A 27,438-nucleotide genomic window follows, 5' to 3' on the forward strand; every position below is an offset into this window, starting at 1 on the left:
CGCGCACACACACACGTACTGCTGTTTTGGATATCGGAAAGGAGATGCTGGTGTGTGAAGCTTTTGAACATACGTTTTCGAAAGTCATGTACAGATTGTTTTCTAATGTGTGAGGCGTGCGAAGAGGTGTAGGAATGTTTATATCAACCTCATTTTCCTATACTCTTAATAGAATAAATATATTCCTGTACATGATAGCTGAATATTGTAAATGAGTTTCTTTTCATTCTGGGTCCTTGTTTCCTCCTTTAAAACCTTTATCCTTCTCACTTTCTGTGATTCAGCTGACTGCCTCAGAAGTCATGCCTGAAAAGTGAGGGGAGTGTGGGCTTGGATGCCCCCTCTCGACTGGAATTCAGCAGCTGGCGCTGCAGCCACTTTGGCGTTGTAAATCCAAGTCTAAAGTTCAGCGGCGTGCAGTGCAGCACGTTAACCAGAGTAACAGCCAGCTAGAAAGCACTGCAGCCCAGCCCCTTGTCCTCGTCGGCTGTCAGTAATAGCCTGTTCAGCCGTCAGGAATTACGCAGTCTTGGTCATGAGGCACGGCCCGGGATCCCTTGTCACTCGTCCTTTTCCTAAGGTTGAACATCCGTGTGACTGGCTTAGCACGTGGGGGACGGCTGAGACTCTCATTTCAAAAAACCTGTAGTGTTCCGTTCTCTTAAAGACCCGGCTGCTGGATTTGGGATGTCCCAGCACAGCAGCTGCTCGGTCTGACACGTGTGATAACCAACCATCATGCAGGCTGCTGAATTCTGCAAACAAAGACACATCAGTGTATGTGCCTCTACAGAGCAAGGGTTGCTTTTTTTGTCTCCAGTAGTACCATTTTTCATGGACAACTACTTTCTTTTCAATTCATGATTTTTGGACACATGTTAGTATTTTTGGCAATGCCAGAGTTAGTTAACGAATGTTCTTGTTTGTCTCCTTCATGCTACAAGTACCATTTGAGCCTGGCACCAAAACTGTTAGCACTGTTAAATTCATAATGAAGTCACTGAAAAATCTAAAAGTCCTTTAACAAATATTGGTGTGAAAGAAACATAATGAGAAAGAAATCTAACTAGTATTACCCATAAAAATACATAAATAATTTGTGAAAGATCTTAAACAAGCACACAACCAATATAAATGTCTTCCTCAAGGTCACAGAGAGGGAGTTGGTACTAACAACTGGGAGAATCAGGACATACGTTCCAGTTCTGGCTTGGGCTGCTAGTTGCAGGCCACCTTCAGAACAAAAGTATATATTAAATACTTAAAATGAGGGGTAAGATTAAAGCAAATTCTTACATTAAAAATAACAAACCCCATACACACTACAATACAGAGCTAATGAGAGTAGCAAATGAAATGTAGTAAGCATTCTCATTTGTAAAGTATCTATTAAAAAAAAAAAGGATGCGTTTTTTCCGATATGCATGTAGAACTTGCACTCCTCTTGTAATCCACCAGAACCATTCGTTGATATTAAAAGTGTCTCAAACCATTTTTATGTTGTTGATTAATTCTTTACGGCATGGATTTAACACAGCCTTTTTGTTTTAATTTAGATTACTCCAAGCTGCAGGATAATACTAGTATTCCTTGACATAGCTGAAATACTATCCTCTTATCCAACAATGAGGTAACATGAATGGTGCACAAAATAACAGAGTTTAGAGGTTTTTAAGCATCTTATGATGCCAACAGAATTTTTATCATGTATCATTTTTATCAGCATATATCAGTTCTGCCATAAGCTACTGCTTTATGCACATTCATTATTGTACTTACATTGCTGCTTTCTAACAGATTCTTCATTTTAGCAGTAGACATCTTGGACAGTTTGCTGACTAAAAAACCAAAATACACATATGTGCACACAGATACCCTTCTCCCTCCCATATGTACGTATATGTATGCAAGTATCTTATAAAAATTAATTATTTTATTGCTGAACAAAAATATATAGTATCTTGTACTGGATTTACTGGGAGAAAATACAGCTGCTCTGACAGTCTGCAAAAGGAGGAGACTAATTCCAGAGGTACAGATCCACAGCGGCAAATGCCCAGCTGGCAGCTCTCCCCAGCTGATCCGTTGTGCTGTGGCACAGCCTGAAACGGCAGCTTCCCAAATCGTCAGGTTGCAGATCATTCAGGGTAAGACAGCGACGTAATCACTGTCATCAATTTCTGTAAAGAAATCAATTAAAAAAAAAAAAAAAAGTTGTCATTGCAAATGGCTCCTCTGAAAGACCACGGTAAGCAGGATGGCCTGTGGCCGTGTTGCTGGACAGATAGCAATAACTCAATTTGGTTTCTCGGTATTCTCTCTGCTATTGCAGGGCCAATGTTTAGGCCCCGTGACCTATGGACTGGGTCCTCCAGGAGCCCGTATGGAGGCAAAGCCTGCATTGTCTTTTCTGAGCCAGCAAGCTCTGTTATTAAACGGTTGTATCCATGTGAGACCCCTTCTTTCTGAGGAACAGTCAAATGTCAGAAATCATCCATACTTAGTAAATCAGATCAATAGCTGAGATAGCTATATGACTATAGCATAACACACCATTTCTTCTCTAAATGAATACCCAACAGAAAAGCTCTCCTCCCAACTAGGGGAGGAGAGCCTGAAAAAACCCCTTCTCTCTTAGACCTTGTCAGATTTATTATGTTTTTTGAAAAGATAGTGGAAAGGCAGAAATTGAATGCTCAGGACTCCATCTCCACCGTGGAAACCTACTGTGCCTTCAAGCAGCCACCCTCAGACAAGCTGTTCCTGGGCTAGAAAACAATGTTCAAAACCGTCCAACAACCAGTTGGATGTGACCCCAGTCCCTTGAGGTGTTCCACTGGTTGCACTGGAGTGCTCGGTCCTGCATGTGCTGCAAAGCCAGCTGCCTGTGCAACGCGAGGGACCAGACCATAAAAATACGGTGCTTGCTTTAGGAAGCACTGTGGTGTTTTATGTGATGCCTGCAATTCGGAGAGATATCCATCATGACATTAACCTGAACTCCCCCTGTGAGCACGTAACAAAGCAGTCTGAGGGGCAAGTTTGGACTGCTGTATAAGTGAAATTTAAATTAAAATTGAACAGCAACAATTCCAAACTGATTTGATTATTTCTAAAAGCCTCCATTTTTATGACATCCACAAACATTTTGATAGTGAAATGAAAGGGTTTGTTTTCCTCCCTGTGAGTCCAGACCAGGACATTGTGCATCTTCTAGACAAGTTTATGTTGCAGGACCAGACAATAAAATATGTATTACACTTGATTTTTCCTAAAAATATATCCATGCTACTGCAGTATTTTCCACCTCCCTGGAGTGGCAATGACAAGATACCATAAAAACCTTTTTTAGAACAAATGTGGCATATCCACCTTAGTGATACAAGTAATAATGGGATGCTGGAGACACTGGAAATGTCTCTTTGCTACTGTTTCTCTCAGCAAGTTTGTTGCTGCACTAGCCCCTAAAAATGCAGCTTAGTGCATGAAGTGGTGGGGAGAGCTCACCCCTTCCCATCCTGTCTGCTTGACACAGGGAGCGCCAGAGCTGTTGCACTGTTGTGCACAAAAAACCAGCATCTGTTGTACAGACAGGAGGTATGACTGCAGCACAGAGAGGCTGGCCCACACGACCGCATTTTAGCTAGCATTAGTCATGAGGTATAAATCACACAGAAGGTTGGATACTCCCAAGAATCTTTTCCTTTATGATAACTGTACTTAATGAAAGGATTTCCTTTGCTCCCGCATGCTCTGACTGTGGCTTTCACTACACTTGGTCTTCTAGTCAGAGGACCTAGAAGAGCTTCTAGGTTATTTTGCAGCCTGTGACCTGATGGATACTGCAGCTGAGCAATAAGAAAAGTGGCTTTCAAAAGTGCGTGAGGGATGCTGGCAAGTTACCAGTAGTATCTCTATTCATCCTCCCCAAACCAAGGACATAAAGATGACATGGGATTATAAAACACGGTCCACCACTTTATGAAAACCTCCATCTTTATTGTATCTATTTGCGTAACATTTCTGCCAGGTAGAAATATTGTATTCTTATCTTATCCCTGGCACTTGTAAGTTAGCAGAAGATCAACCAGAGACTGAACTCTGGTTCCAAAGCTGTGATCCTGAGCACAAGGCTATATGCTTATTTTCAACAGACTAACTTACAAAATGAGTCATATTTTAATACAAATCACAACAAACCACAAGTTGGCTGGCTTTTTTTTTTCCTTTTTTTCCCTAGCATCTCAAAAATAACTGAGTTAGATTTTGGTGTAAAAATAGCTTTCAACCTGGACAACGAAGGTAACGGACAGCCTCAACTCCCAGTGAAGTGCAGGGGCCTGGCAGCTTGGCAGAACCACATTAAGTAAAACTGGTCCTCAGCCTTCCCTAGCCTAGAAGCATCAGCACCCATGAAGGAGTGAGCTGTGGGCAACATCATGCTTTGCCTTCTGTCTCTCTTGCAATTTTGAATTGTTAATTTGTAGTGGATGAGGGTATGTAACCTGTGAGCTGGGAATAACCGTTTTCCAGTTAACAAAAGAGAGAAGGAAGGATGTTGAACTTCTGTCCATGCGAGCTGGTCTCAGAGGACACGTAGCAACTATTCACCACAAACCTGTCAATGCAGTCGTCTTAAAAAAAACCCACAAAGGCAGAGCTAAATTTCTCACCATCATAAATGTCATCCTTTCCTGACTTGAAGCGCTGGCTTCTTTGCAAGGCCTTTGGTTTCTTCACTGGGTAGCGAAGGTTTGTTATTAGTTCTTGATTTGGCTTTTCATAAGTGTATATTAGGTCCTTTAATGTCCTGAAGATCCTCTCTGGAACACCTTCAGAAGTCTGTAAGGAAAGGAAAATAAAGTTTGTTTGTAACTGCCCTTCACATAGAGTCCCCTAAATGAAAGGAACAATAGGTTGTTTCTTGTTTACAAAGGAGCTGTTTTGTAAACAGATTTGGTGACAGAATATTGTACTATCCTTAAAACACTAGGGACACCTGTTTGGTGGCGTGGTTATGGCACTGTGTGTAACCTCCCTCACCATCTTTTTTTTTGAGAAAAGAACATCAGTTTAAAATATTGGCTCAGATGTGTGCTGCAGCAATCCACTACAGCAGTGTCGAAGAGTGACAGCATTACAGACTTCCCTCTGGTCTTAGAGCACAAGTTTAGGGGCAACATATTTAGTTCTCACTTAAAATGTTGTATTTAAACAACTCTGTGACAAGCAGAATCCAAATGTTTTGCAAAATATCAGCGTTTTCAAGCAAAGGACATGTGCAGAGGCAGCGGACGTGTCTGAGGATCCATATGAAAGTCCCCGGCACCAGCTTTCACTTTTAGGCAGGAGTTTATTATTTGTCCAGCTTTGTGACTTGCATTGGAGACTCCTGAGGCCAAACATGGAGGATGGCACTCCTAAGCGGGGGAACCGCGTTCTCAGAGACTGCTTTTCAATGGGTGGGTTCATACAGCTGGACTGAACCACTTCCACGGCACAGCCTCCCAGTAATCTGTACAGAGACTTTGCAAGGCTGGTGACTTCAGGACAGTGACAGACAGTAAGCACATTAATCAGCTCTAATCACAGCGAGGGTCCAACTACTGGTCATTAAAAGTGAATGGGGCTTTGGTTTCGCTTCATTTGCTATCTAACAAAGAAACATGTCTTTATTTTCCTTGTTTTTCTGCATCCTTTATCTTCCCTACAGCCTGGTATGGGCTGGGTGCCACTGCCTCTGTGTACTGGGTCTGGCTGGGATGGAGTTAACTTTCTTCGTAGCAGCTTTTATAGTGCTGTGTTTTGAATTTGTGACTAAAACAGTGTTGATAACACAACTGTGTTTTGGCTGTTGCTGAACAGTGCTCGCATAGACTTGAAGTTGTCTCTTTTTTGCACTCTGCTCCCCCAGTGAGTAGGCTGGGGGTGCGCAAGATGCTGGGAGGGGACACAGCAGGACAGCAGACCCGAATTGACCGAAGGGCTATCCTATCCCATATGACCCTGTGCTCAGCAATAAAAGCTCAGGGAAACGCATAGACTTGAAGTTGTCTCTTTTTTGCACTCTGCTCCCCCAGTGAGTAGGCTGGGGGTGCGCAAGATGCTGGGAGGGGACACAGCAGGACAGCAGACCCGAATTGACCGAAGGGCTATCCTATCCCATATGACCCTGTGCTCAGCAATAAAAGCTCAGGGAAAGTGAGGATGTTCGTGGTTATGGCATTTGTCTTCTCAAGTAACCATTACATGTGCTGAAGCCCTGCTTTCCAGGAGGTGGCTAAACATCTACCTCCTGATGGAAAGTAGTGACTAAACTCCTTTGCTTTGCTTGTGTGCACAACTTTGCTTCATCTATTAAACAGTCTTTTCTCTTCATCCAGGAGCTTCCTCACTTTTGCTCTTCGTGTTCTCTTCCCCTCACCCTGTCCTGCTACGGAGGAGAGTGAGTGAGCAGCTGTGTGGGTGCTTAGCTGCTGGCTGGGGTCAACCTACCACACTCTAGAAAGTTCATGGCTGAATCTGGCCCTTAAAAAAACCCCAAATGATCTCCCCTCCACCATCAATATATTATTTCAGTCTATTATTTTAGTAAGCCAAAACAATCTGACTTAAAAATTTGAAGAACAGAACTCTTCTTTCACCTTCTTGGCAAAACCTTGTAAGGAAAATTGGCTTTGAAAAAACTAAAAGTGTTTGAGTTAATATCTGCTGATAGGCATGACAGCAAACCCCAGTAGAGTGGCTATAGTCCAAAATAGATTATTTTTTGTCAACAAACCATTCTTCTTCATGGGAAATTATGTCTTTCGTACTCAGTCCAAACTGCTAATAAGCAAGAAATTACCAGCATATGAGAGCTTGGTGTGTCCTTTATGGAGTGAGTTCCTCATTCCACTTAAATGCTACTTAATTGTTGGCAGTCCTGTTGGCTGTCCTACTACAAGCAGAGGAGTGAGCCAGCCTTTTAAGTGTCCTCTCACCTTGCCTAGGGATTTGATTGATGCAGTCTGCTCTTATGCTTATTCAAACAACGAGCAGCATTATCTGGGGTCATCACTTCAGATGCCTCAGAATGGCACAGAATTACAGATAGGTCTCTTTAAGTCAAAAAGATCAGTGCAATATTCCAAATTCCTACAAGATGCTGGGTGCAATGGCAGAGCTTTCAAATAGAAAAAGCTAATTAAGGAACAGGAGCAAGTAACGAAAGTGATAGAATTTTCTTCAATGCTATCAAAAAGAAATGGTCAAATCAGAGAGCAGCTGGTCAACAAATAACAGATCCACTTAGATTATAAGGGAATTCTACAAAGATAATAGCTACTTCTGAGCTCATATGTAATAATAAGTATAACATTAAAAAGTCAAGAATTGAGTAGAGAAGAAAGCAAAGTTGAAAATATTTTCTAAGGTAATGTGTTCATGTATGTTAATTTTTTTAATCAAAAAAAACATCTTTAGTGCAATCTTTACAGACGAAATGAGAGTTACTCACCTGTATTCTGAAATATCCTTGGCGTTCCCTGAAGATACGGTAAGTGTAGATGAATTTTTCAAAGCTGTGAAAAACATTGTTGTATACATTATGCTTTTTATCAACTGTCAGATCACTGCAACTTGCTTAGACTGCTACAGCTGATCTTGACAGCCAGCTTTTGTTTCTTTTTGTTTGCTTGTATCTTAAACTGCAATACAATGAAAGACTAAAAACAAAGAAATAAATCTAAAGGAATGCCTGATGCTAAATAGCATCAATTTTATGTATATATATGCATTCACTTTTCCATTTGATTCATATATCGGAGCTTTCAAAATACTTGAGATTTTCTAAGTCAAATGTTTAATTGTCTGTCAGCCAAAATTAGTCATGCATTCTTAAGCCTCAGAAACCCAAGTATTACTTTATGATACCTTGCCAATTCAGATCTAACCCCCTGTACATAGCTATGCAGGTCTGTTTGACTTTGGACTAAATTTATGGCACTCTTTTTTTTGCCCTGCAGAGTTAGGCCAGGTATGGTAAATGTAGCTAAGAGTGCCGTGTTCAATCTGCAGTCACTGCACTTTGCTTAGCATAGATCTTGATAAAGCACATCCAGCTAGCTCACCTCCACATCAGCTAACTGCCTGAGCTTTCCTCCAGCTTCTTAGGTGCATTTCCTATGCTGAGTTTTGGACTACTACAGCTCCAATAAAATAGATCTGGTAAGTCAAAGCAGTGAAAATGCTTCAAGTTTATACATCCAGAAAGGGCTGGATGTCACTGAGAATTTGTATTACTTGTTCCGAGGCAGTAAAACATGAAATAGACCCTGGAATTCCACTGCAGGTGCCATGTGAGAGAAAAGTTCTTGCTTCCATAGGATGCCTAAGTCCTTGCTCCCCACCAGCAGAATTGCTTCACAGCACTAGAAACCACTTTGTGCAAATGTCAACATGGGAATAAACTGCAGGCAAAGGGCTGGCACACGTGTAATCAAGAACTGCAGTATCTCCATTAGCAGTGAGGAGAAGGGGAACCGTGGTCTGGTCGACTCTCAGACTTTACACTGGGTTGGGCTAATCATCAGACAACCTTTTCGCAATGGAAAGACAGTGCTAATATGTACCACTCCTTCAAAAATGGAGCTATAAGGAAGACCTAAATAGCTACAAAGACAAAAATGAGGCGCCCTTCTTTTCCTGAAGTCATGCTCTAGGGGAAAATGGGCTGGCTTCCAACTAATTACCACATCCACAAGAGAAGCAGTCACCTTTCAAAAGACTGATCTACAGCTGAGAGCAAGGACGAGAGATTCACCTGGGATATGACACAAGACAGCAATGCTGCATGGAAACAAGCACATTGGCATGGGCTGATGCTCTGAAAGATTGTCTTTGCGAATGCCTTCTATCATATTGATAGAAGTTGTGAAGGATGTGAGGGGAGAGAGAGAGAGAAAGAAAACCATATTAATCTAAGTAGTGGTAAAGAATGATTCTGTAGAAAACTTGCAGTTCACCTTTTGCATGAGATCTGCTGGCATTCCTCTGAAGAAGAGAAGAGGTGAGGAGGTTGCCACGGCATACGCAGGAGTGTGAACTTGCAGAATGTTTTTCACGTAATCTGCTTTCCTTGTGGGAGCCTTCAAGTAATTGCGGCACCACAAATTCATACTGTTATTCCCCACACGCTGCCCCACACAGTGACCCCTTGAGCTGTCTGTACCTTCATGTATTCCAGATGTGATCATGTACCAGGCTACTTCAACCTAGAATATGTTTGATTTGACCGGAGTATAGCTAGAGAGGTATACGATACTGGACATATACTCAAAAGCATGTATGACATTAGGGACTTAACAGTGGGCTGAGTCTCTTACCCCCGCTGCTGAAAGCAGACACTGTGGTAGAAGGAAGAGACGCTGCATTTGTGTCAAAGCACAAACCTGGAAATGTCTGCAAACAGCAGGTAGTACTAAAGACATGAGAAGTTGTGCAGTAAAATTGAATGAGACAGAGACAGAAAAGCAAAACAGAAGGGAATCTGGAGTTTGCAAAATGAGAGAATGTTTCATATCTTGAAATATAAGATTAGTCTAACGAGGGGTTTCAAAGAACTTATGAACTAAACCTAAGGCAGACCTTTATATAAGAGTAATTTGATTCCACAGACATCCCACCCTCTCATCTATCTTCTTATGCTCCTCACATGTGATACCTCCCTAAACTTAATTTTGCAGTTGTTTCACAAGAAGACTGTTGAATTCTTGGAGAGATGTTAGCAGAAAATGGTCTCCAGTCACCAGCACCCAGAAAATGACTGAACAGGTCCTACTTCTAAGAAAATTATTCTTCCTTTGCATTTCCCAGGGTTTTAATTATTATTATTTCTAATAAAATGCAGGCATTTGAACACTCAGGCTACTGATGGCTTTGGATATATTTTGTCGACAGAAACAAAAGCTCTATCAAATACCGCAATGGCAGATGTTCAGAAGATGAACTGGAGATCATGACTATGACCAAAAAAGGCAGTAAAGTTGCAAAGATATGTAAACCACAAATAATGGGGGGCGGCAGGGGAGGAAGCAGTATTTGAAAACAAGGTCTTTTAACTGGTACACATGTTCATCAGAAGGATTTCAGCTGTAGCTACATGAATTGAGCTGTCATGAGAGGGAGAACCTTAGGACGAAAACCTAGCTCAGAGGATTAGCGCATAAATGAATAGTTACTCTGGAGATAAACTACTTTGCTCTGCAAAAACAGTTACTATGAACTGCGATCAGGATAAGACTTCCAGTTAGAACAGATTTACTTTGATTCAAAGAGTTACATCACAGGGATGCATCTTCTGTTTTTTCCTCCTTGAGATACCTGTGGAAATTCACATGTTCTTGGCTTAAGATTATTTTATAAATGTGGGTGTTCATTTTTTAAACATAGACATAGAAGTTGTCTATGTCTATGTCTAGTTGAAGAAAAAAAACTACCAGGAACTGATCATTTTTGAAATTAATTCTTTACCTATCATCCAAATTTTGAAAGGTTACTGCCTGGATGTTATTTGGTTACTGTAATTTTTACTGAATAAACATGAAACTACCATTAAAATGGAAACTTCTGTTTCCACATTAATACAAATTAATAAGGTGCCTGGTCTGGGCACAGGGGAGATCCAGTGGCAGAAAAGCAGGGTGAGAGGAGCTTTTTTTGGGAGAATGACATGTTGAGCCATAAGGAGGACAGCAGCAAGAGCAGCAGGTCTGGACTGAGGCACTGTCAGAGACCTAGGACAGCTTTGGATGAAAGCAGCAGTGTGCCATGGAGGAAGACGTATCAGCAGAGCTGTGCACCGTGCCCAATTAGAGAATAGATGCTTTTGAACTGGTCCCACCATTCTGACTCCCAGATCCTCCATGGCAGTGCCCTCCCCCCACACCCCAATCAGTAGAGGACAAAAAACCCAGTTGTTTTCTGTAGCAAGTGGATCAGTATCTCTGCCCATGGATCAGCTAATTTGAGAGGTGTGCATCAGTTTGTGCATCAACCATGTTAGGTGGTAAGCAATGCTTTAAGATGTAATTATAATCCAAAAGTTGTCTTGAAACAGCACTGAGAGTTTCAGTGTTGATTGCCTCCAGTTTTAGGACAGCTTTCCTCTGCCTAGTCAACCACTGACAGACAGTCCAGTCTCTGAGGCAATTCTGAGCCACTACACTATTACCATCCCATTTGCTATCTGAAGACAACCCTTGCTTTCACCTCTGCAAGCCAGTATCTGTTATACCATTGCTGCCACCCCTACAGTTTAATTATTACATTTGTTAACGCATGAGTTAAAGTCAACCACTTTTAACAGTTTTAACATTAAAAACCCACAAAGGCTAGCTGGAAGTCACATGCTTTTTCAGTCACATGCCTGCCCAGAACACTCTTGACAGACAAAAGCATGTCTGCAAGCTATCACAAGGTAGACGTGCTTTGCCCATTAAAAAAAAAAAAAAAAAAAAGAAGAAAGGGAAAGCAACTGTGTTAATGTAGCACAAAGCTTAATCTTTATGTCACCTTGCATCTGCCCACAATGTACTCTGTAGATGTGCTCTCTGTTATATCAGTATTTCAAACTCATTGCACGCACCTAAGCAGCCCTTCACTTTCTCATCTACCTCTACTGCATAAGATCTCAACGGCCATCTTCCCATGTCAGGGACTAATACTGCCATTCTTCCTCTGTGCCAGGATCCCCATTTGTCCTTTCTGACAGGGTATGCATGCCCTTTCCCTCTCACGCTCCCTGCGCTCCTCACACCCCCTACATTGTCTCCTTCCACACCATACTGAAGGCAGGTTCCCACAGCTCCCTTCCTGAGGGCTCTGTTTGTCCCCCACTTGCCATTTCTGTTCTCCTTACTCTGCCTTTTCACAGACTTCCTTTCTTCTACCACCAACCCCATAGTAGTCCATTTCCCTCTCCCTTTTTCTCCTTCTCCTTTGATTGTTTCAAAAGAAATGTTTTTGATTATTGATAAAAACATTTTATGATATTTTTGAATGAATTAGATGTAGTGTTAAAAATTTTTCATGTCACACTTGAACACATCCTCAAGGAGAGTGTAAAACCTCGTAGAGTCAAACAAAGAAAGACGCAGAGTTACTAATTTATAAACTTTGAATGCATAACGAACAGATCAATTATATATGAAAAGTGTAAAACAGGCTTCTTGAAAGGAAAATAAAGGTGCTATTCCCTACAGGAAAAGAAAATAATAAAATTTTAATTGTAGTAATTAAAGTTAAGGACTAGCAGTAGTAATTTTCTATGCCCATCTTGTTCATGGACCTGTCATATGAATTTGAACAGGACTTTATAGCTTTCTGTCTCAGCTTATGTTCTTAAATTAGATAAAATTCCTTTGAAGCACAAGGCTAAGCTTTCATCACATAGAAACCCTATGAAGAAGGAACTGTTTTGTAACCTACTGTGAGACTTTTCAGTGTCTCAACAGTGCTAAAATGCTATTTACTCATCATTACAGAAGCAGTAACTTTCAGTAAGGTTCTTACCATGTTTTGGCAGGCTAAGCTATTTTCTCTGGGCTCCCCTTATAGTCTGCAGAGAGAGACCAGCATTAGCAGATTACAGTTAATCTATCCTCTGTTGTATAAAATGTCTTTTGCAAATGCCACCCTCTCACTACCCACCATAAAGGCAGCCTAAGGCAACCAGCATTACCTGAATACATATACACACCCCCTTGGAGTCTGTTAATATTAAGGAAGAAATATTAATGTTAGAGAAGATGAATGCTTATCTTTGGATCTATTTAAAAACTCATAAAAAATTTAGTATTAGAGTACTTACAAAACACAGAGACACAAGGCTCCTTCCACACTTTCACTGTCTCGTATTAAATAGCTACCATTCTTTCCATTCTTGCTCAGCAGTTCTTCACAGGTTCTTCTTGTTATCTTTCCATGAAAAAATGGGAACTCCATGGATGAAAGAAAACAAGGTCTCACCTTTCAAACCAATTCCAGAGAAAGTCAGAAGCCTGGCATTAAAAGAAGACTTATTACAAATGCAGCTGTCTGCAGGCAACTGAAATTGGAGGTGCTAAGTACATACAAGAGTTCATCTGTGTTGTTATCACTGACCTGTCCGTAGTGAAGTCGGCTATCAGCCTGTGCTTACAGATCATGAATGCAGTGAAGGCAGGAAATGGTTTGTCTACACTGGTCACAGTCTACATCAGAAGGGCAGAGTCTTTTGTCACATTATATCAGCAGACATTTGAGTTGTGTATCACACTTCTAAGCTATGCAATAGCTAAGTTGACACCTAAGTATAGTTATATTTTTAAGTTAACTTTTATGTTTAAAGTTGCTCAAAGCCCTGCAAATACGGTTCTTGCTCATAGTTTTGAAAAATGCTGCTTGGTTTGATTCCTTTCCTTTCCTTTCCAAGGCCAGACTTGCCTTCTAACACAGTTGTGTGGTTTTTGTTGTGGTTTTTTTTTCTTTTTGCCTTTTGCTACCCCTGGGAAGCTGCTGTCAATTCAATATGGACAGGATACAGCCACATGTAGAACTGCTGCTCCCCGATGGAGGAAATGCCGCAGGAGATGCTCTCCCAGGCACTTCCCCTACTGGAAGCCAAGGACCAGGGGAGGAGCACAGAGACCTGGAGAAGCAGAAGATAAGAACCAGGCTGGGCAGTGTTTGTGAGGGAGAGCAAATTGAGGGAGGACCTAAAGATGTGGGGGAAGCAGTGATTCAGATGGTGAGAATGGCAGGAGAGACAGAGTCCTCAAAGGAGGGGAGAAGGACCTGGGACCCCTGCAATACAGCCCGCTCTCGAGGTCAAAATGGAGTCCAGACACACAAGTGTTGGCACTGGCAAGGGTCTTCCTGATTTCAAAATGTGCTGTTTGCACGTTCACCTCCCAGCTCTGACATGTAGGGTCAACTCTTTCTGAACTATGAAGTCCTCATGATGTGTCATGATTTCCCAGTTGCCAAGCCATGCTGGTGACCCCCTCACCCGGAGGCAATGACCCCCTGCAATTTCAGTTCAAGATGGTAACATCCGGCACAACTACTGCCACTTACCCCATTAGTACCGGTGACACTGGACCTGTGTGGTGTGATTCCAGGATCCACCTTGCTGATGATCCACACAGAAGACAAGGGAATGCCAAAAGATGACATTTGGATATTTCCCCCTTCTTTTTCACAATTCCTCCCCCATTTCACAAAACTCCAAGAAACTTGTGATGGCAAGTACTCCAGAGTTAGGATATGCCAGAGTTACAGCATGCTGCTGGCAAAATCTCAGTTCTCCTCCCTTTGTGCAAATGAAGTATGATAAAGGATCAGGTGTGATGGTGGGGATGGTCAATAATATGACTTTATTGTTTTTCTGTGTTTTGTTTACCTCACTAAAGCCATAGATTGGGCTATATTACAAGAATAAGTCAGGACTGTATAGTGGAGGAGGAAATTATCTATCTCTTGGTTTTTTTGTTCAAAATTAATAGCTGAATTTGCAGAAAGAAAATGAGTGTTTGTGATGTCCTGATCAGCCTCAATCATTAAGTCATGGAAAGCTCCAGAAAAGACGGCAATTCTCTGTTCATGCAGAGTTTTAAACAGAGTTCATCAAAATAAGCTGTAGAACCACACAAGGATTTTCATAGAGAAACAAACTGTGAAATACAGCGACCACTGGCATCTTGACCACAGAATGGGGAAAAACATCCTGTGGAAAAAACAAGGTACATACTGACTGAGCACTAGTAAGCAAGGACAGCTATGTTGCACATGCAGCTGTTACTTTCATGTTTCTTACTCTGACAACTTTATACACACAAAAATCTTATATTAACATTAGTGTGTTTAACTGCAAGTTAATCATGCATCACTGTAAGAGCATTTCCAGATAGCATCTTTCTTAGTCCAGGAATAAACCAAAAAGGTACAGCTTTGTGTCAAAGAAATTTAGGGAGTTCGAAAAAAAAGATTCCCCTAAGAGAGAAACCTAGAAATGGCAAGTCCAAGGTGAAGCTAAAGCTGAGGTCTGTACTGCAGTGACCACCATTTACCAATAAAACAAGTCCCCATCCCCACGGGGATAGCAAGAGTGGGGAGGAAAACACCCCTCCTCACCTTGCAAGTGCCCTTAAAAGCATGTCACAAAGGTTCTTCTTGCTATCAAATACACCTGTATTTTCCTATGGATTAAAACTGTTTGGGGCTTTTGTCTACACATCTTATAAATAAAATATTTCCATGAGGTATTGCGAGGTGAATGGCTCTTCCAGAAGCCCAGCTCTGAAAAGGGAGAGCAGCAGCTGCTCAGCGCTGCCCTGCTTCAGGCAGGTTCTCCCTCCTCTGCATTGAAAGGAAAGCAGACAGGAAACAACTGCAAATTCCTCTTTCAGGAAGGTAATGACTACATACATGTTCTTCATGATTTTCCCTAAAGACCTTATTAGCTATGCGCAGAAACAGAAGACAGTAATTTCAGTAGATATTGCAGATCTGAACCTAGAAGTTACTTCAACAGAAATGGCAGCCACATATTACCCACTGACCGCTTAGTAGAGTGCTTCTCTGACGACAAGAAAAAACATGAGAAGGAGAAAGTGCTTTAGGAGAAATGGGGGCTGGGACCTCCTTTCAGCAGCAATCACCATCCACAGTCTGCACCACCTTCCTCCTCAGGCAACACCAGGAGCAGCAAGTTCATTCTTGCCCAGCCTTTTCCTTTTCCTGCCAATGGCAGACGCAGTGTTGACACCGGTCCTTAAGTTGGCACATTTCTGTTTCATCGACGCTCTTCAGAAGCCTTGAACTAGCTCTGGGAGAGATATGGTGAGGTTTGAGATGACACTGAGGCCCAGGCAAAGGGCATCAGGCAAGGGGAAGCAGAGAGCAGGGTTTGGATGGAGAAAATGCACCAGTGGCAGGAAGACAAAGCGTGGAGAGGGGATTCTGCATGGAGCAGCAGCAGCAACAACTGGGGAGACTGGGAGAAATGGAACAAGGAGCAAGACAATGGAATGACTGGGAAGATACTGAAAAAATATCGAAAGGGAAGAATCAATGGACCAAAAAAAAAAAAAAAGTTGAAAAAAAATGCTTAAGTGGATTTGGGACATAAAGGAGAGTTTAAATCAAGCGACTTGAATGACAGCGAATTTATCAGAGGCCTCGCAACAATTTCAAGAGGCTCAATGGGATGAGAAATTTTGGACTAGCAATCAGGAGCTACAGTTGAGGGAAGGGCTAATATTGTAGTGGTGTAATAGCTAAGGATTATCAGAAAATTAATGAAAAAAATACTCATTTGTGTAATATTTGTAGGTCTAAAAAAAAGAAGAGGACAAGTGGACAGGATCTTGGGAATACTGAGAAAGAAGATTTGAGAAGGAAAAACTCAGGTTAAAGGGAGAAAGGAGTTAGCCTGTGATAAAATAATTCAGTACTCCAAACAGAAAAAGCTTTTAAAGAAAATGAAACAAGGACAGCAAAAGGGTTAGAATTGAGAGAAGACCTTAGCATAAGTGAAAGGGGCTGGAATAGACACCAAAGATTAGTAGATTTGGTAATAAATAACTGAATGTAGTGAAAGATACTAACTATCAGCTGTGATCACTAATACATGTAATATTCCTTATTTCGTTTGGCCAGTTAATGAGCTCACATAGTATCAGAGCAATGGTGCTTACACTGGTGAAAATGACAAATTTTGAGCTTGGTACTCAACTCTGGATACTACTATTGATGATATTCTGCTCAATCTTCTTATTTTCTAAGCCTGAATACCACCAAACTGAATCATCTCTAAAGTTCTCTGAGTGTGGTTTTGGGTGCCTAAAAGAGTGCCTACTGCTTGTAGTAGACATCCTAGGACATCTGAGATAGCCACACAGGGCTGGCAGGTGTGACACTGGGCTGGCGTGGGCAGACCCATGACCTTCTAGAGTGGCAGATGGGGGTCAGTCAGAATAACTACAGCATCTCAAGCAGCACTAGATGATGATGAGTTGCTCCTGTTGTGTCTAAGGAAGCCAACTCCTTTACCTGCTTCTTAAAGCATTAGTTTCTGCTCTAGACACAGAAAAATGAAAATGAAACCACCAGCTTCTTTTCAAGAGAAAGCATAATGGGCCCAATAGCTTTGTCTTCTGAGGAAGGTTTGCTTTCCTCACTATATTTGTGCACCTATCCAGCAATTCCCTACTATAAAACCAAGTATTGTCTCCATTCCTCTTTAGAAACACTTCCGTCATGCTTTCCAGGAGAAAAAGCAACTCCAGGTGCTTCTGCTTCTGTCCCATCAACCACAGCACTGAGTCAGAACCTGGGACCACGGATTTTCTTAGTGGTAAGCAACTGCATAGCCAGCTTTGTTAAACTTCAGCAACAACTCGAATTTTCCAGCCATCATGGTAAGTTCCTGTTAGGAAGGGAAGAAATTTCCTGTGTCGCTAGTCAGGTGGTCTACTTTGTGCAATGCACTGCATTTGTTCACAAGCACGGTCCCATATCCAATGTATTTCTGTTGGCTGGAGGCAGGGGCAATGACGTGTTTGATGTGGCAAGATTAGAGCTTTGCTCTGGTTAGTCTAAGATCATTGTTTTAAGAATCTCTCCCCTTGGAAAACATCATGAGACAAAGAGGGAGGAGTTGTGCAATGGTGGATTTTTAGTTCCTTTTAAGGTTTCCAGTTCTTTATTCAAACAAAGAAGTGATATTCCCAGGCAGAAGTTCTAGCTGTAAAACAGAAACTTCAGACACAGAAAACCTTCCTGTGGTTCACCACGCACTGTGCACGATGTAAGCACAGCTCTGGCAGAGTTGAGAATTTAAAGGATACGTCAAGGCAATACAGTTTCCACAGTTCCCTGACAGTGTTCGATAGAAGAGCACACCCAGGAATTAATACGATCCTTTTACCTTACCTTACCTATCTGTAGTATTCAAGTGGAGCTGAGAATAGGAGCTTGGTTTAAAAGCAGAAATCATAAAAATATACCAGAGAAAAAGGTCTGGGAGGGAGAAAGAAGAGAGAGGCTGTAAATACAGTCTGGTCTGTCACTAAACCATAAACACAGTGGCCAGACACAGGAACGCCACATTATCTTCTTGTATGCATACATATACATATATATGCTTTGCTCTGGCACTGGTGGGCTAGTCCAGGGCAAAAATGCAAGGCTCTGGCAAAGACAAAACAGGACTTGCAGATCACAGCCTGGGATACCTGTTGATGGACGCTGTGTGAACACCTGGAAGGCGGTGGGAGACGTTCTTGTCAGCCACCACAGAGCTGCGCTATGAGCCTCACCACGACTTGTACCACACAGCATCAAATCTTTACCATGTATGTTGGGATCACGTAACAATATATCTCTGTGGGCCAAATTTAGCTGTAAACTCTGAGCAAGCATTTCCTAACAAGTATTTCTGGCTTAACAAATATAGCAAGTATTTTTGGCTTACACAAACCTGCATACCCAGGCTGCCGTCTCAGCTGAGTCTGAGAAGTGGTCAGAAATACGAGCTGATGGTATTAATTGTGATGAAATCTGTGTATGTTTCAGTTTATGGGCTAGGGGGATGCAGAGAGAGAGCAGCACCTGGGTTTCTTCGCCACTGTTCACTGACAGAAATTTCTAGACTGCTTGATGTCTGAGAGGCTCTTGTTTGAATAGAACAGAACTGGAAGGGGTGTTGCCTACATGACAGTTAGGAGCAGAGTCTTTCTCAGTGAATTCAGGATACTGCATAGCATAATAATTTTTGTGCATCCAGAGTGGAGCCGGGGCTTCTGGTGAGTGCTGAGGAGTGCTTTCCTGGAAGCTGCTGTATCCCCGGCTGGTGAAAACCACAGTAGGTGAGCCCGGTCTCATTTCTCACCTGCAGCTCGTTCTCATGTTGGCTGTGCTCGTAGAGGTGACAGTTTGAAGCCACTCTAATTCATGCTGTGGACAGTTTGTGACAATAGGGGCTTTTCATTTCAGAGGAAAAAAAGACGAAGAATTGCTTCAAATTCTGTGTAGTTTGTGATGAGAGGCCTGGAAAGGTAAAATGGCAGTGATGCCCTAAAGCAGTGGGGCTTGAGTGGTTGAGGCAGTCACGCCAGGCTGAGCCTCTGGGCATTATCACTCAAATCTTAGCTACACCAAACCAAGCTGGCTGTTGTGAACCTGTTCTTAAAATCATTTTACTCTGCTCCAAAATAGAATTAGGTTGTTTTTTTTCTCCTCAACCACTGAAGGAGACTTCACAGTTCCTAGGATAGCCTCCTGCAGTGACTAACTAGCCTTTCAGATATTAGAGAAGGGGGAAAAAAGCGAAGCTTTTTTTCCTGAGAGACTGCCTCTTGGCCTGCTCCTACGCCTACGTGGAAAAAAAATAGCTAGCTTATCATGTCCTAAAAATCTTCTATACATCCGAACACTTACATCCTTTAGTCAGTCTTGTGTTGTCTAACCTAAATGCAACCACTTCCTTCAGTCCTTCCCCACAAGTCACATTTTCTTGCAGTTGTTCTCTTTGTTTTTCTCTGACACCACTTTGGCTAGTATTTCTATAAAATTTGATGCCTATAAGTGAAGAAATCTTTTGATTATAAGAGCAGGTTAGTTAGCTACTCTTCCTTACACAGAACAGCTGTTACAGAAACAAGACCTGCAATGTTTTTTTGCAGCAGTACCAAGTCCTGGGTGACCATAACTCTAATTTTTTTCTGCCATATTGCTGCCTTTACCCATTTTCAGTTATTCCTTCTGTTAGGGTAAAACTTAGTGGCACCTTTTCATAGTGACATCTCATATTATCGAGCACATTTGGAGCTCTGGTTCTACTACCTCTCCTGGCTGCAGCTCTAACACAGCAAAGCTCTTGATAGCACCTCTTGCAAGAATAGGAAATCTGAGGAAAAGCTAGGTTGCTTGACAACATTGAGAGTTAAGTGTTCAGGGAATAACTGGGGAGGGTATGGGAGATCAGGGTTAGATCGAAACCTGTGGTCAAAAGCAGCTAAAAGCAAAGCCGGTGTACTTGACAACTGGTGTGAATAAAGCAGGAAGCTGAAGGGTCATTTGTTGTTTGACCAGAGAGCAAAAAACACAAGATAAGAAAAGAGAAATAAAGCTGAGTTCTAGCTAAGACTCCTGAAAATTTGAGTTCTCATTGAGCTATGTCGCTAGGCAGTCACAATACTGTGGCTTACTGTACAAACTGAACCAATAAAGGTTTTTGCAAGATGTACTGTTATAGTAACAAATTACATTTAATTTTGCAAAATTCACAACTGTAGCATGAAATCTACACCAGTCTGTACTTTTGCAATGTATTGTGCCTGGGTACAAAGATTTTTTGTGATATTTGTTGATGGCAAGATTTACTTTAGATCAAAAGAAAAATTGTTACGATGTAAATTCAAGAAGAGAATTTAACTAGTGTGTCTATTACTTACGGATTGCTGCTACAGCTGTCTGTGCAGTGCCGGAATAATTCCCCAAGGCTCCAGAACTCTGCCATTAGCTTTCTAATCAAATGTAAACCTAGAAGGAAAAGCCTGATTTATAACCCTCTTAACATACTGTCTGTTTTTTTAAATACAAGTAAATTGAAAATGATCCTTCAAACAGCAAACTTCTCTGTGCTAAAATTAGAATTAAAAAGTCATAGAACCAAACAATTGAAAAAGGTTATATATCTATAAAATGCATGAATATGTGTAAGTAGTGGGTTTTGGTCTTGAAATTATCTAGAATTTTGCTTAAAAATTTACTTGCAAGATAGAGCCACAAAATAACATTTTCCTTCTCACTGGCAACCCTGTTGTCAGGGTTCTGAGTGATCCATATTCAATTACTTCCTGAGCTTATAATATTTCCAATTTTTGTATTTAATATAATTCTTGCAAAAAAAAAAAGAAAAATTAGAAGAACTGAGAGATGAAAAAAAAAGGTTTCCATTGACATAAGAGTTTTCAGTGTCTTTAAACTGAAGAAACTGGTGGCATAAAGTGGCCCCTCAAAGAGACCTTGGTGCCTCCTGAAAGACTTTGGCCAGCCAGGGGGGAGCAGATGCTTGAGGGATGTGGAATCCCACTGGCACTGGAGCACTTCAGCTGCTGCACAAATGCAGAGGAACAATTCAGCCTGACAGGAAACACATTCCAGGTGCTAGATGCCACCAAATTTCCTCTGTAGACTTCAGTGAAACACTAGTTTCACCAAGAAAATTATTTACTTGAAGTTCATTCAATCCATCCTAAACGGCACAGATCTTTGTAAGAAGTAGACTTTCTTGTAACAAATCTACACTACTACGATAACAGTCTTCAACACCTAGAAAGCACATTCTTCAGCTTTGTTTTCACAAAAGCAGCTCCCTCTCCCAGTCTGACAGTCCTGATTCATGTTAACTGTTATATACTCTGAAAATTCAGCTCCTAAGACATCATTGGTCTCAAATCCCAAACAATTCATGAAGTGCAGTAAGAAGTCAGTTCACATCACAATGTTCCCAATGTACTGCCTTCCGGTTAAGAAATGTGCAAATAAAGCTGTGGGAGATGACAAAACCCACTTACACTTAATCACATCTCTATACTTCCGCTGCATACTACATCCAATATAACTTCACTATAAAACTCCCTTTTGTAGCTTTTCTCTTACTATTTGACAAGACTCTGACTAGGGTGTTTATCTGTCCTTCACATCTAGAGTAGTATCAACAGTGACATTTTTTTTACCTTCTCCATTCTCTTTACTCTTACTAATAGATCTTTTTACACTTACTAATATTTTCCTAGTCATTAAGTTGCCACTGTCCTGTCCAGAGTGCTGTGTACCTGGCAACTACAGCTTGCCACTTTGGAAGAGTGGCTTTTCCTAGTGCTGCTGGTTTCTCATCTTTGCATAATCTTGAAAACAATGCTTTTTCCTGTAGTAACTAGGCACTGCATATTGTAAAGAAAAACAAACAGGATGACAATGTGCAAACTTCAGAGGGCTCTTGCATAATTTTCTGAACCACTTGGATGCATTTAATTATTATCCTTCAACTACCAAACTTCCTTCACATACTCCTATTCCTTTACTGATTGTCTGGACAACACTACAGAGAGGTGGTCAGAGAACCAGGCTCTCTAAGTACACGATGCAGTGCATGCACAGGACAAAATGATGGTCCTTATCTCAAGAGTTTACAAGACAAGTTCACATAGAGCCTAGGCATGAATCCATGTCTTCAAGCAAGGCAGACAGACATGAATCCCCATATAGAGGCTTATACTTGAGAGAATCAACTAGGCTAAAACTCAAATGGGAGTTTAAGTCATAGACACAGAAATAATGGGGTCAAAAGAATAGGCTAGAACAGTTTAAAGCAGAATTTGTGGAGCATATCAAAAGCAAAAAAAGCGTTAAAACTGCCCACCTGGTTTGAACCAAAAACCATTTTTATATCCCATCTCCAACAACGGTCACTAGCAGATAGGTAGAAAAAGAAAGTGTAAGAAATAAATACACTTTTTTGTACAAAAGTGAATACAGTTTTTGTACAAGAGAGGATAAAAACTGGAAGGACAGCTAGGATAAGAACCTTATCTGTGAAGATGAGTAGGAAAGGATATGCCCTGGGGTTGGTAGACAGAATCTGCAAAGTTCAGATGAAGACTGAATACGGGAGACCAGAGATGCCCCACTGAAGGTGACATTTCGCACATTTTGTTGTGCTCTGTGGTGGATAAGATGAAGGGAGGAACAGTTGTAAGGAAGGCTGGATTGGTAGCCACAGTTTCCAGTGAATGCTTCAGCTAACTTAGACAGAGGGGTTTAACCCATGAGGGTCTGTCAGCGAGTTTTTAACAACTTGTGGATGCATTTGTGACTGCAGCAAAAAGAGGCAGGAGAAAGATCTCAGTCAGAATCTGCTGGGATTCCTCAAAGAACAGCTAGAAAGAGGCAAAGGGAATCCCTCGAGGAGAGTGCAAATCACAACAGAGCAAATCACAGGATAGAAGGGACAGAGATAGACAAAAGGGGCACAGAATGAGTAGGATGCAATAGGAAGCATAAGTGATATCATGGGAGGAGTCCTTAAAGTGGGGGACACTAAAACCATGGGAAGAGCAACAGATGGCTCAAAGACTAAGTTACAACCATGCAACAAGCCACAGGTGAAGGGAAAGGTGGAGGCAAGCCACCAGAGGAGGGAAAGGAAGGGAATTAGGAAAAAATAAAAGGTGGGTGAAACAAAATCCAATCTTCCTTAAAAACAAGCAAAGGCTGAAGAAAATAATATAAAGGGGAAAATAACTAAAGACCATTTGACCTTATTTTGTTTAAAGACATATGAGCAAACATTGATCATACAACAAGTGATTCATTAGAGCAGTATGAAGCGTTAGAACTATGATCGTCATGTAAACATAACCCATGAACTGCACTGCAAAATGGTTTTCCTGCACTGTTTCAGCTGCTCTGATCAAATTCATGTGGCTAGTTTTGATCTTCTCCGGCACAGCTGTATTTGAGCAGAGGAACTTTTCTCTTTTTTGAGGACAGTTTCTAAAAGTGACCTGAGTGGAGGCCACGTGAGGATTCCCACCTGCTCTGTGGATTTCAGAGCCTAAGAGCATCATGTTGGCAGCTTACTATTTACCTGCAAAGGCACCTCCCCGTCTCAGTGAGAAACATTCTCCCTAAACCCTAGCTGGTCTTCTACTAGTTTTCATTATTTTGCAAAGGATTAGATTAAGATTTAGGAAACTAGTCTAGAGTTTAGCTTTTCAGCCAAAATTATCTCTTCTAGATCCCCAGGCTAGTTAGTGAGCCTCTGTTCTTTTTGACACAAATTAGTAGGGGCCAACGTTTATCAAGGGCTTTATGTTTTTACACCATGCTTGGATTTTAAACTGCTGAGACAGGCAGGAACACTTTTTCTGTCACTTGATTAAGTGGGGAGAAAGGATGGACTTGAAGTATGGCAGCACAGCTATAACTCTCTAACTCTTGCTGATGGAGCTCTCAGTTCGGTTTCATTTTGAATCCCTTTGGCAGATAAAGCTTCCCGCTGCTACTGTTGCTACTATCAAATTCATATCCAAACCCAAATGCTCCATCTCACAGCATGAAAGCTGTGTGAAATGATTCTCTGACTTGGTGTCTCTGAAAATAACTCCACTGCACTGGTTAAATTAATCGTAAAGAAGGAAGCAGGAATGAAAATTAGCGGCATGAACACTTCCATTTTTGGAAATCTGGGAGTTTATCAATAAAGCTCACTTAACTCCTGTAGAAGAGAGTATGATAAGAACATGTGATTGCATAAAGACTGTTATGATCTATGTATACAGATGTGCTCCATTAAAAAGTAGCAAAATAAACCTTGCTATGCAGTTTTCCCAGTGTCTCAGCTCTTAGCTCTGCAACCTGACATGCTGGTACTAAAAGTGTGGCAAGCACTGACTGTTTTGTTTTGTTAAGTCCATCCTACTTGCTGCTCACTGCCTCACTTCTGTGATCTAGAGAAGACACATGTTTGGATATGAATTCACAAGGACCTTATTTCTCACCTGTGAAGAAAAAACTTGTTATAGGACACCACTAAAAATATATGCAAAAAACTCCAAATGCTCTGTCACCGTAATTAGGACAGAGAGAAAGAAAATGCAATGCAAAAACTCTTCCGTTACAAACTGCAAGGGCCCCGAGCGCAGCCCCCCATGGGGGCAGCTGGCACGGCTGCAGGGTGTCCCCAGGGGAGCGTGACCTGGACCCAGGAGCTGCTTTCAGTCAAGGTCCAGCAGGAAACCTGACCACCTGCCTGGTGCCAGCTGTGGGTCCCAGCCGTGGGTCCCAGCACATCCCCACAGAGCAAGCCCTGAACATGACTGTAAAAGCGCACAAGCGGAACATCTGGATTTACAGCAAAAACAGGTTTTGCCCACAGACTTCCTTGCAAATTTGAAGATTATTATTATTCTCAAACTAAAAAGCAATTTTTAACAGAGCTATCAGCAAACTATCAAGTAGATCCAGTTTCTTGTGCACCCTCTAAGAGAACCCAATTAGACCCCTCTGCTCTGCAGCCCTCGGTCTTTACTAGATGTAGGCATTTTGTTTTAGCTTGGAGTTATTTCTTGACTGCTAAAAAATACGGAAGGTCTGTCATGCTGATCTATCACGTTGAAGTGATTCAACAAATTGCCCTGTCAAACTGAAAGGAGCTCTGTAGGTTTCCTCAACAGCTTTCATAAAATAACATCTCATTTGGCTTGTTACAGACAAATATACAATGGTTACATTTAGTATTGGGCAAACAGCAGGTAGACTTTGGCTGTAGACTTTGACTTTAGAAAGGCACTGAACTGTTAAACTTTAGACACCCAAAACATGCGATAAATTCCTTTCATAGTGGGAATGAAAACAGATTTCTGGGTAATGTTACAGAATTTGTCCAGTTCTTTGTTGTAAACTACGATTAAATTATGTATAGAAACTAATAAGGAACCAGCAAGGTTACTGGTATAAAACAATGAAACAAAGAGATCTCCTGCCTGTATTACTGTATTATAATTAAGCAATACACACATATCTATCTAAAGAAAGGCAGAAGGTGTTTTTCTGCCATTCTAAGACTAATCCTATGAAGGGGTATGAAAGAATGGGATCTGTAATCTAGACTGAGCTCAAGAGACTTCCTCAGGGCTCCCTTGCCTAAAAATTTTTGATTGGGACATGCCATCATTTTCTTTCCCCTTTTTACCTTTCACTCAGCTGAGTTAAAAAAAAAAAAAAAAAAAAAAAAAAAAAAAAAAAAAAAAAAAAAAAAAAAAAAAAAAAAAAAAAAAAAAAAAAAAGGAAGGCTCTTTTTCCTCAGAAGGCTCTTTTTCCTCATCATGGGAAAGAGTCAGGCTGATGGGTGCATGGCACTGTGTGTCCGGTGGTGGCTGATAACCCCAAATACACTGCATCCCTTTTGCTTTGACTTTACTCCCTGAATTGAGGACTGCAGCAGGTTACTGAGGCCAGCCCCCAAATTTTAACACGTCCCATTTTCATGGACCCATTCCACTCCTGTATAAGGTGAAAAAAAAAAAAATCTTATGTGTTAAAGAACAGGAACAGAAGGCAGCAAGTCAGAGTTTTGCACACCCATGTCAGCATGGGGCTACTCTGGTTTCTTGAAAGACATCACTCTGATGGTGCAGGAGGAGCAGGGCTGCCTTATGGGCTGCACAGCAACTGCACAAGCAAAAAGCACTGGTGTGCCCTTTATTAAGGACTTTCTTTGACTCCAAAATCCTAGATGTCCCCAACACAGACACTCTATCAGCTGTCTCAGGAAGGGTTGAGACTTACTCTGTGTAGTCATCACCTGGCAGACCCTGGATGCAGATATGCACAATTGCTCTTCCTGCAGAAGGGTACTCCTGGGTTCGCTGTGGTAGTCATCAAACTCCTTGCACTGTTCCACCGTCATTTCCAGAAGAGAAGTAACCCTTTCACGAGACAAAAACAACATAGTGAGATCAGGCTATGATAGCTAAACAACCTCATGTGCTCATCCCTGGAGCAACAAAAAGCAGGGTCTCCCTCTGCCAGGGGAAGAGCAGTTTCTTCAAGAAGCTGTAGAGGCATACTTTTAGGAGACATGAAAGTCCAAATAGGCCCAGTGTTGCCTGCCAGTGATTTTTCTGCAACCACACAGTATTTTATTGTTATCAATCTCCATTTACACTCTGCTTGGAAAAAAAAAGAGTTTAAACTTTCATGGTACGCAAAGAAGACTCATGTATTCAAGCATCTAGTATAAAGTGACAACTTGGGAGGGGTGGGGGGTAGCCATCGTCTCAGCTTTGAAATAGCTTTACAGACACTGAGAAGGGCTGAGTGTGGGATTGCCAGTACAGTGGAGTTGCTGGGCTTCCCTAAATAACATATAAAGCCTCCCAGGCCTCCAAACCTTCTTCTCCCTTCTCCTTCAAAGCATCAAGGATATGAAGTGTAAGCACAAATGACAGAACCTCTGTGGGTACTGACTGCCCTTCTGGGGATTAAGTGAAATGTTTATATCTTCTCCACAGAGGCAAGAGATGTAACCCAACTGGTTTTGGATGCCTGACTGAATTACACAAACTATGGCCATGGAAGATCTATAGAGCCATGTCACCCAGCTCCTGACACTGGCTCTTCACCCTGGGGCCACCTGAATCCCAAAATTTCTGACACAGCTGCAGGTGATTGCTTACAGGGGCAGATCTCAATTTATGCTTCAGGTCTCAGGAAAATTCAGACTGACTCCTTGTCATTACAGGATATTAATTAAATCTCTTGGGTTTAATTAAAAAAATTATAATGTGTTACTTCTCTCTATTGCTCATCCCAGATTGTTTACCTCAGTCCTTCTGGTAAGTGGCT

At 41.6% G+C, this 27,438-nt stretch overlaps 1 protein-coding gene across 1 annotated transcript; it reads right to left on the bottom strand.

Annotated features, from left to right (window-relative positions):
- Positions 1 to 2,142: 2,142 nt before the first annotated feature.
- On the bottom strand, positions 2,143 to 13,069 carry SH2D1B (SH2 domain containing 1B). The gene is made up of 4 exons (XM_009282880.2): positions 12,851 to 13,069; positions 7,499 to 7,562; positions 4,674 to 4,842; positions 2,143 to 2,180 (listed from the first exon to the last, which is right to left on the bottom strand). The coding sequence occupies exons 1-4, from the start codon at positions 12,982 to 12,984 to the stop codon at positions 2,143 to 2,145; spliced, it is 405 nt and encodes a 134-aa protein (XP_009281155.1). The 5' UTR covers positions 12,985 to 13,069.
- Positions 13,070 to 27,438: the final 14,369 nt, after the last annotated feature.

This window comes from Aptenodytes forsteri, unplaced genomic scaffold (genome assembly GCF_000699145.1).
Source record: "Aptenodytes forsteri isolate BGI_AS27 unplaced genomic scaffold, ASM69914v1 Scaffold246, whole genome shotgun sequence".
Taxonomy (NCBI): domain Eukaryota; kingdom Metazoa; phylum Chordata; class Aves; order Sphenisciformes; family Spheniscidae; genus Aptenodytes; species Aptenodytes forsteri.